Source organism: Pyrus communis, chromosome 8, assembly GCF_041283825.1.
Source record: "Pyrus communis isolate YQ-2024b chromosome 8, ASM4128382v1, whole genome shotgun sequence".
NCBI lineage: Eukaryota > Viridiplantae > Streptophyta > Magnoliopsida > Rosales > Rosaceae > Pyrus > Pyrus communis.
Window position 1 is genome coordinate 3,681,196 of NC_142572.1, and position 9,719 is coordinate 3,690,914.

The 9,719-nt window shown below is 37.5% G+C and overlaps 2 protein-coding genes across 2 annotated transcripts; one reads left to right on the forward strand and one right to left on the reverse strand.

Moving 5' to 3' along the window:
• Window positions 1-686: 686 nt before the first annotated feature.
• On the reverse strand, window positions 687-5,322 carry LOC137718005 (geranylgeranyl transferase type-2 subunit alpha 1). Its single transcript, XM_068457530.2, has 7 exons — window positions 4,871-5,322; window positions 4,595-4,755; window positions 4,395-4,499; window positions 2,545-3,345; window positions 2,278-2,458; window positions 1,581-1,767; window positions 687-1,262 (listed from the first exon to the last, which is right to left on the reverse strand). The coding sequence occupies exons 1-7, from the start codon at window positions 5,150-5,152 to the stop codon at window positions 874-876; spliced, it is 2,106 nt and encodes a 701-aa protein (XP_068313631.2). The 5' UTR covers window positions 5,153-5,322; the 3' UTR covers window positions 687-873.
• Window positions 5,323-6,601: 1,279 nt separating this feature from the next.
• On the forward strand, window positions 6,602-9,199 carry SIC (hydroxyproline-rich glycoprotein family protein). Its single transcript, XM_068457794.2, has 3 exons — window positions 6,602-6,720; window positions 7,201-7,521; window positions 7,973-9,199. The coding sequence occupies exons 2-3, from the start codon at window positions 7,206-7,208 to the stop codon at window positions 8,731-8,733; spliced, it is 1,077 nt and encodes a 358-aa protein (XP_068313895.2). The 5' UTR covers window positions 6,602-6,720; window positions 7,201-7,205; the 3' UTR covers window positions 8,734-9,199.
• Window positions 9,200-9,719: the final 520 nt, after the last annotated feature.

Here is a 9,719-nt window from a genome sequence, read left to right on the forward strand (position 1 = left end):
CCTTATTAGGTATTTTTGCAGGTGTTGTTTTCAGCTCCTGCTTTCATGGGATTCCGATGAATTTTGAGGAACAACATAACAGCGCCAGTCTTGCACAACGTTTTGGTGAGTTCTAAATCATCTTCGCAATCGTTGTCTGTCTCATGTATCGGCTAATTTTTAGTTTAGGAGTACATTTTTTCTTGACGTTGAAATAAAATATATACATTTTTTCTTGACGTTGAAATAAAATATATTCTCTTCCGTTTTTTTTTTATTTAATATAAAACAAAACATTAGAATTTTTTAAAATGAAAAAGTTGCGTTTTAGCGAAAACGTTTGTTTAGTGTTGTGATATTATTCTCTTCCGTTTTTTTACAAGACACTGCGCGAGAAGAATACAAGATGGCTTGGTCGCCCTGCCAGTTAAATTCCTCCATTTCTTCCTTTCAAGGTCTCTACAGTTCTGATGTTTGTCGCCGCTGCAGCCACCGCCGTTTTCAACTTCAATGCTATTCTGGGTAGCATTTATTCGATCGGTTTCTTCCATGTCCAGCAACGGACTTCCCCTTGTGATAAGATAATAATTTCAATCAAAACTTGGCAAAAGAATGCGTTATTGTGTTCCCCTGATTTGGCTTGTAAACAACCGTGACTACAAAGTAAACGCCATTCCATACAGTGCATATTCATCAAAACACACCCATTTTCACCAGAACATACGACAATGTAAAACTTGCATTCAAACTTTTTGATTCTGCAGTCTATTCTCTATCGATGAGTTAATAATCTGAGTTACAACTGGACAATGTATCCTGTATTGACATTGAGGACCAGTGTATCGAACAAAGTAGTTTTCTTTTGCTAACTGGAAAAATAAACAGAATTAAAGGTCAATGCAACTTATCGCCATCCAGCCACTTGAGTGTAGGAACAAACTTGACCACAAATGACCTGAAGTTTTCGCCAGAAATTGCATTTCCTACAGTGACTAACTGCGTCAAGCTCATGTGTTTAAATATGAGAAAAGCTTCCCAATAACCTTTCACACCAGCACCCCCAGTCCCAATTTCTTCAATGTTCCAACTAGCTTCTTCTGTATGAGAAAGAGGAGTAGAACATTGATACCTTGTCGTGTCGATAGAGTGTGAACCTATCTCATTGTATGAGATATCCAACACTTGCAGTGACTTCAACTGTTTCAAAGGACCCAGAGCAGTAAAACTGCCGAGCTTGTTGTTACTCAGATTTAAGCGAGATAGAAGCCGCATGGCCTCCAATCCTGTCCAAAGGCCCAAGTATAAGACATTTTCCTCTTAGACGAGAAACAATCAACCACAAAGTTTATTGAGTACTAAGATGCATAATGTACAATCAAAGCCTCATTAAATTAGAGACTTAGGGCTTTGGTGCCTTCGGGTGAGGTGAAAACCAAAAGACAACCCCTTTATATATCAATAGAACCGTTCAAATTCCTCATATTGAGTCAACCATATATGCAACTATACAACTTTTAAATAAATCTGAGGAAAATAATTGAATAAAAATGTGGACACCACATAGGCGTAAAAGATGCACAATGTGAGCAAAAGAAGCATACCTTCAACTGAATGAAGTTCATTATGGCTGAGGTCCAGCATTTGGACCCACAGTAATTTCTCAACAGACCCCATCCGAGATAATGATAAGTTGTTTAGTCGTAGGCATATATGATTACCAATGCTTGAAGAAGCCAAGTTTTTATGGCTAAAGCAATGCCTGAGCAGAGACTCCCTATTGGAAGTTACCTGCAATAGTTATAAACATGTAACAAACTGCGGAACCTCAAAATGGGAAGCCTAAAGTAAATGAAAGTTCTAATAAGTTCTCATTTGATGAACACCAGAACACAAAAGTAGTTGCCTACCAAAATTCAAATGAGGCTTCTATAAACAAATACCTACATTATATTGGACCAGTCTCAGCAAGCGACCACTTATATAACAGTCATAAATTAATAATCGAGCATAAGTGTAATCCATTCTATCAGCCAGGATCCCATAGTACCCAATTTGGTCGTACTCAGTCAAAAGCAATGACAACGTGTGCAGGATTACCATATATATAAACTTTTTTTGCTGAAGAAATTAGATTATTTAATTACAATCTATGAGTCGGTGTAATCCATTAAAAGGTAAGGACCTTCAGCCACTGATACAGTCACAGAAGAAGAATACAAATCCAGATGCACATGCAATAGCATACTGATAGAATAAATGATCATGAATTGCTACAAGAGGTGGAGAAGAGATAATTACCTTCTGCAGGAATACTAAGCTGTGCTCATCTTTGTAATACTGAGAATGTGATGGGTCCAACTTTATTAAGTCGGTATATAGTTGAAGAACTTCGTCATAGTGGAACATTTTGTTCGTACATGGAGACAAGATAACATCATGAGCTGTTAATAGCCTTGCTAGTGTAAGCTTTCCAATTTTACTGCAAAGGGAATATCAAAAGAGGATTATTAAAAGAAATTTGAAATTTCAAGCCTTAAAGGTTCCCATAAAGTATAAGAAGCCTACCAATTTATCTCTGATACCAATTCTCGGAAGAGAGCTATTTCCTTAGCAATAGTCTCTGCACGCCAATTTGAAGCCGTTGGCTCATGTACATCATTAATACTTTGTTGATCAACAGGAACTACTTCATGTAGCTCCTGAGATTGTGTTTGGAACGCATGAAAATTTTCATCTGTCCATAAAATTATGTCCTTGCCCTGCTTTTCAGCTGGTTCAGTTTCAATAGGGCGTACACACACTTTGAATGCAAACTGTGTAGGATGACTATAATCAAAGCCACTTGCAGAAATGATACCCTGAGTCTGCCCAACACTAACTTTCAGCTGATACGCTTCTGAAGAATGGGACTTTGCATTTGGAAATTTAATATGTGTAACCCAAACTTGAGAGAGCTGGGAGTTATTTTGTAAGACTGGTTTCCAAATAAGATCTTTTGTGCAAAATGAAGATTCAATGGTTATACTGGATGAATTTACACCTTCAACTGCTTGATTGAAATAAATAAGCAGTGGCACTGTTCCGGAATCAGAATGGAAACTATCAAATGGAGACGAAGAACAGTCACTTGAGTGCCTATTTCTTGACAAAATTACGGAAGATCCAGGGACCGGCCAAGAAGAAACAAGAAGAGGAGCATCTGTTTTCACCGTTTGATCAAGAAGCCAAGTATAATAAAACCAACCACTTTGATCATCTGGATCCGTAAAAATAGCATCGTGTACATGCTCATACTCATTGTTCAGAACCTTCGCTTTTGGGAAAAACCCTTCAGCCTTTTTCTTCATCAAATTAGACAGGAGTACACTGCAATTTTCCCAATATATTCAATTAGTTAGTAGACATGTTTCGTGAGATAAAACATAAAATAAAAAATTTAGCTTTTCGCAATGTTGCAAATTTTTTGTAACATAACCAATGAGTAGATATAGTGCAACTCGAGAAGAGTGGAAAGAATCCTTAAGAAGATATAATTATTTGATGCAATTACACAATTATCTTTTCAATTTATCTTTAGCCTGGAGACAAAATATAACAGGCAGCATATTCAGTTCAACATTTGAAGAGACTACATTCATTTGGCTTGTAAATAAGCAGAGGAAAGAAAGTCGTTTTTATATACATATGCAGGAGAAAAAAAGCAATTAGTGACAAAGATATGTAAAATTTTCTTTATACATTCTCTCCACGTTCTTGGAAATAACCAAGGAGAGAGAAACAAAACATTTATCAAAGATTGTTGAGAAATGTAACCAAATGACTATATTTCTCTTCAACTAAGGGGATCTTTACTTTAGTTTCCTGCAGTTACTAACTACGAGTCTTCTCCGCAATCCACAATCAAATACCTAAAAAATCGATCAACTAGGAAGGACTAGGTGATCTGAATCGCTTTACTTACTTCCCTTATTTCCATGTTCTCCCATTCCTTCCTACTCCAATTTCTGTTGAGTAAACATGCGCTAAGTGAATCTGAAAAGGAGTTAGCTGTAACACAGAGATACTTCCCATATTTAAATTATTTGTTTCAATCTTCAATCCACATTTCCTTTTTCTTTATTTTTTCTGCTATATTTTTGTCTTTCAGTAATTGGTAAATTACACCGTTTATTCTTTCTACAACGGGGCTTAAGACTTGCTCATGTAACATCTGTATGATTGCTTGTGGCAATACAGCATGCATGACATGTTTAAAATGCACTAACTAAATAAAACAAGTAGCATTCACAATATCCAAAATTGTGCATGGAAAATAAACCACATGTTTCACAATGTTTTCAATCCAATCTAAACTTTTAGTTGACAAAAGAGTATCAGAGTGCTCAAAACTAAAACCAAACCCCATTGTACCGTACCTACGATTATGCCAGGCCGAGTAATTGCTGAAATTGTTTTCTACCATTTCCCTAGTATACTCCAACTCTTCCTCGTCCGATCGGTTCAACAATGCAGCTACAAATCTGCAAATGTAGCAACATAAAAAAATTATCATCCAACGCAGATATGAAATAGCAGACCCCTCATTCCTCAAACAGGAGTTGTAACTAACTTGTACCTGCGGTAGTTCCAAGCATGAAAATTCCGGGGATCCAGCTGCTGGAACTGTTTGAGAAGCTTCATTTCGCGGTCCAAAACCGAATGCCCCTTGCTTAGCACCCATTTTCGATGATGCCAAGCTCCGTAGGACTTAAAATTTTGTCTCAGAGCAATTTCTACCTACACACACAGCAAACCCCAATCAATTCAACAATTCAATGAATTCGAACTTCATCTCAACAAAACAAAACGCGATTTCGACATTCCACAATCGAATAAGTAAATGCGTGCATACGAGTCTGAGTTCTTGGTCGATGATGGACTTGAGCGCGTCGGGTTCGGACTCGGAGCACCGATCGAGGTTTTGCTGGACGACGAGTTTTCGGTAGTTCCAAGCGGTGTAGAACTCGGGGTTTTGCTCGATGAGTCTGCCACTCAACTGTAGGGCTTCGTCGGTGTAAACCTTGATGTGGTGGTTGGAGAAGAATTGCGACTGGAGAGCTCGGAGCGCTTCGGCTCTGGCGGCGGAAGCCGATTCGTCTTCCGGCTTCGCGGGCTTGCGAGGTCGTCCGTGCATTTTGCTTCTGCTTTCCGGCGGGGGTGAAGAATCGGATTACTTTCGCGATTTGAAATTTGCGGGGCAATAAGATCAGATCGTCTGGGAATTGGGACTTCTCATGTACTAGTGTTGCGACTAAAATGTCGTGCTGCAAAGCGAGACAAGGGGTTTTTATAGAGTGCAATTTTACTCACCATTGTGTATCGTTATCATGCACTTAATAATTTGTTACATTAATTCGGTTAAGCTACGCAATGATAATTTAATTTGGTATCGAATTCGTCATTCATAAGATTTGAACTAAGATTTTGCATTCATACATAAAGAGAAATACCACTAAACTGTAATATTGACTGACTAATTCATTTCTTTTTAAAATTAAAAAATAACATCGAATGCGAAAATGCTCCTATTTTTCTACTACGTCGTGGGCTGATTTTTCGAAAGGATTGGATTCGAAACAAATTTTCAATTATTATCCAACTTTTTGTTACCCGTTAGCATGTCAATGAATAACATGCTTCCAATTTTTTATCCAAGCCTCACATCATCCGATTTCAAATTTTCAGCACTTAAAATTGCATTTGGTCTGTTGTGACATATCTCATTTGTTAACATATGATCATTTATTTATTTATTTATTTTTGAATAAATGATATTACCTACACTAAAAGTATGAGAAAGTGGGTTAAGCCTCCCACTGTTAAGTGTTCAACATATGTCTTCAATAAAACAAGTTAAGGTCACGTAACCCAAAATCTTTCTAAACTAGTATTTTGATTTCCTAAGACATAACCCGTACTTTATTTAGTAAAATATAAAACAAAATTATTATGTTAAAAGAAATAATTTGGTAATTGTCATCTAAATTACGATCTAGTATTATTCATTCTTATTTTGTAAATGTGAGTTCTTATGTTCAACTTTTACCAAAAACAAATTTGAACAATATTATTGTCATTGTTCTAAAAATCCCCGTCTAATGCCTCCTAAGCCGGGGCCTAGGCCATAAGCGGTTGGCCACCATCCTGATTAATACTTAGACGTTTGAAATTTAAGAAACGACGCCTAGTCTTGCTGAGGCGCTGCCTAAATCGCCTAAACACCCGCTTAACTCGTCTAGACTTGCCTAGGTCACAACTCACTTAAACAGAGAATATATAACTTTCATTGTGTATTTCATGTTTTTCAATAAATTGTAAGAGACTTATTGCATATTTAATATTCTTGTTCTTTATGTTTTCATTACGTTCTAATATTTCATAATATATATATTTTAAGTATAAACAGACATTTATTTACACGGAATATAATAGATTTACTTAAATCTGCTTGATCCGTCTAGGCACTCATCTAGACCCCGTCTAGACATTTAGAATCTTGATTGTTGTTAGCCCATTATGGAGCTCATTACTTATTTTAGTATAAATAATATCGTTTGTTAAAAAATAATATATTTGATAATTAGGTTACTTTTCGTTAAAATGGAATGACTGTCGCTGGTTTTTCATCTCCCTCCGCATCCCAACCCAAGGCAGACAAACTCTGGTATTCCCAACAGAAGACAAAGACCGCCTCCGATACAGGTACTCTCTCTCCCTCTCCCTCCCTCTTCTCCCGCCCTCTGCTCTGCTAGCGTTTAATTTCAGACTCATATTATAACAGTCCCATAGCTTTTTCTAAATTGCATACTCTTCCTGGTTTTATTTCCAGAATAATTATTCTTGTTTCCTTTTTTTTTTTTTTTTTTTTTTTTTAAATCTAACTTTTGTGAGTCCCCTTTCAGAATCCAGTTCGTACAAATCCTTACTTTTACTCAGCGTTTGAAAAATTTGATACATGTACAATTGCCATGTTAAATTTAAAATCATAATTTTTTTTTAGGGTTTTGGGGTTTTCAATTTTATGTGAAATTAGGGCTTAGTCGAAAGGCTCTTGCTTTGAAGTTTTTTGGACAAAAGTTTTCAAACTTAGCCTCAATTCATTATTAATTTGACAAAACATTAGTGTTTAGGTTGATGAATGTTACTTTATTCAAATGGGTTTTGCGCAATCTGTGTATTCAGGTTAAATGGACGAATCCGAGAAGAGAAAGGAACGGCTTAGAGCAATGCGCATCGAAGCTGAAGAGACGGAAGCTTCACTTAATGCTGCAACTTCAGCCGTCCCTGGTTACCTTTCCAATCCATTGGCCGAAGATACTACAGCTATACCAGTCCCGGAGGAGCCCTGTGCTCCTTTTAGGTTTGACTTTTACTCAGATCCTATGGCAGCCTTCTCTTCCGACAATAAAAGGATTAAAGTCGGCGACCAGATTGCACAAGATAATTTTAGACATTCAAATACTGGTGGGTTTCCGGGGGCAAGGCTTCCGTCACCTCTTTCAGGTAATGTGTAATTATCTTAACAAAGTTTTCTTTGACGTTGTCGTATGATTACACGTAGATTTCGCATTTGACTTTATTTTCGAATTTCATACACTCTAGTCATGTATTGCATAACTCGTATTCTAAGGCACAAACTTTGTTCTTGGATAGCTTTTGCAAGCTTATGGTATGGAGTTGGAAACTATTGGTAACACTATGCTTCCTTGTCACTAGACCAGTACTTTCTCACTGACGTGCGATGGAAAAATTTGGTCGTTTTTGGTTTAATTTCATTTTATTGTTAGAGTCATATTCTTATCAGATAAATGTAATCTTGTAATAGTTGATGCATGCTTGGATGCTCTATGCCAAAGTGTTGAACACTTGAAGTTCGTCTTTGTTTTCTGCCTTTTATTTTATTTTTTAATGTTGTTCTTTCGTCTTAATTTTGGTTCTCTTAATCATGATTTAGGAGGACCAAGGAACCCTCAAATGACTGCTTCTCCTGCTCATCAGTTTCAAAGAAGTTATTCACCTGACCAGAGAATGTACCAAGCACAAGGTTCCTATCAAAATTTTAGTCCTCAAAGAAGCCCTGTAGGAATGGAAAGACCTTTCCCTATGCATCACGGGAATCGACCTGAAGTTTGGAATGGAGCTGAATTTAGACCACCAGCAAGCCCTGGATATGGACCACAAGGAAGCCCTAGATTTAGGCCACAAGGAAGCCCGGGATTTAGACCACCAGGAAGCCCTAGATTTCAACCACCTGGAAGCCCTGGATTTAGACCACCGACAAGCCCTGGATTTAGGCCACCAGGAAGCCCTGGTTCCAATATTGGGCAAGGCAGGGGGCACTGGTTCAGCCATACTCCAAGACCTCAATCAGTACATGGAGGCAGCCCTAGTCCTGGTTCAAGTTCAGGAAGAGGTGGGTGGCGTGGTTCTCATGGTCGTGCAATGGACAGACAATTAGGGCCAGAGCGGTTTTACAATGCTTCCATGGTTGAAGACCCATGGAAATTTCTAGAACCTGTAATCTGGAAGGGGGTAGATAATCCCTTGAGATGTTTGAACACCCATGGCTCTTCAAAACCGTCAATTGGTAGATCTAGTAGCACAAATAATGCAAGCATTTCAGAAGCTTTAAACAAGTCCATGCCGCAGCCAAGCTTGGCAGAGTTCTTGGCCGCCTCATTAAATGAAGCTGTCGATGATGCACCAAGTACATAACCTTTGGTCCTGAGTTCTAGTGAGAGTCTCTCACGATACAATGCACCCGTCATAAAGATGGCAAAGCAGAGCACGGAAGCAAGTTTTCAGAAGGTTCAAACAACTGCATTTGGCTGCCAAGCATGACAGAGCACTCAGGCTGCCTCATTCAGTAAAGCTGTCAACAGTGCACCAAGTATACAACAGTTGTTCCTGATTCCAGGAAGAACTAAGCAATACTAATGCACTTGCGGGCAAGACGGAAAACAAAACTGGTGCTAGATAGGCACCAACTGGATCGATGTATTTCTAAAAGCGCCTGAAGTTTGATGAGTTGGCTTGTAATAATTTTCGAAAACTAACGTGGCTTTATTATCAACTGGATGCTGGTTTCTGGATTTGTTTAACATGTAATCTCGGGATTAGTCTGTATGTTTTCCAAGCTAAGGTTGCAATTACAGAAGTTCCATTTGCAGGAAAAGTTCAATTTTTGCTAGTTTTGCTCACCCAAGAAAGATCTTGTGCTGAAATTTTCTGTTCAAGTTTGCAATTCATTTCATGAACGATACCGAAATGGTATGGTTGTATTGTGAGAACTGCTATAAAGTCAAACTTTAAGAAATTCCTTATTTACTCATTTGGAGATTCAAAACTTTTACTTGGCTGCTTTATTGTGCAAATATTAGTAATTGTCAAACCACTATACCCTTTTGCATTTCAATTTGAAATAAAGAAAGAAAAAATAAAATTTGATGATATAATATGCAACTTAAACTCTAATCCTAAGAACTTAACCTCTAATCCTAAGTTCAAAAAACAATAAGAAATTTGGGATTAGAAATTCCGTGGCAAAATGGGTTTCTTGTGAATTAGTGACAATTATCTTCTTGGTAAATTAGCGCAGGCTAGTTGTGAGTTGTTACACACGAATTGGATTTATAAACTTTGTCATGTTTATTGTTTTAAGTATTTTATGACGAATGAACTAATTATTTTGTGTTTATTGT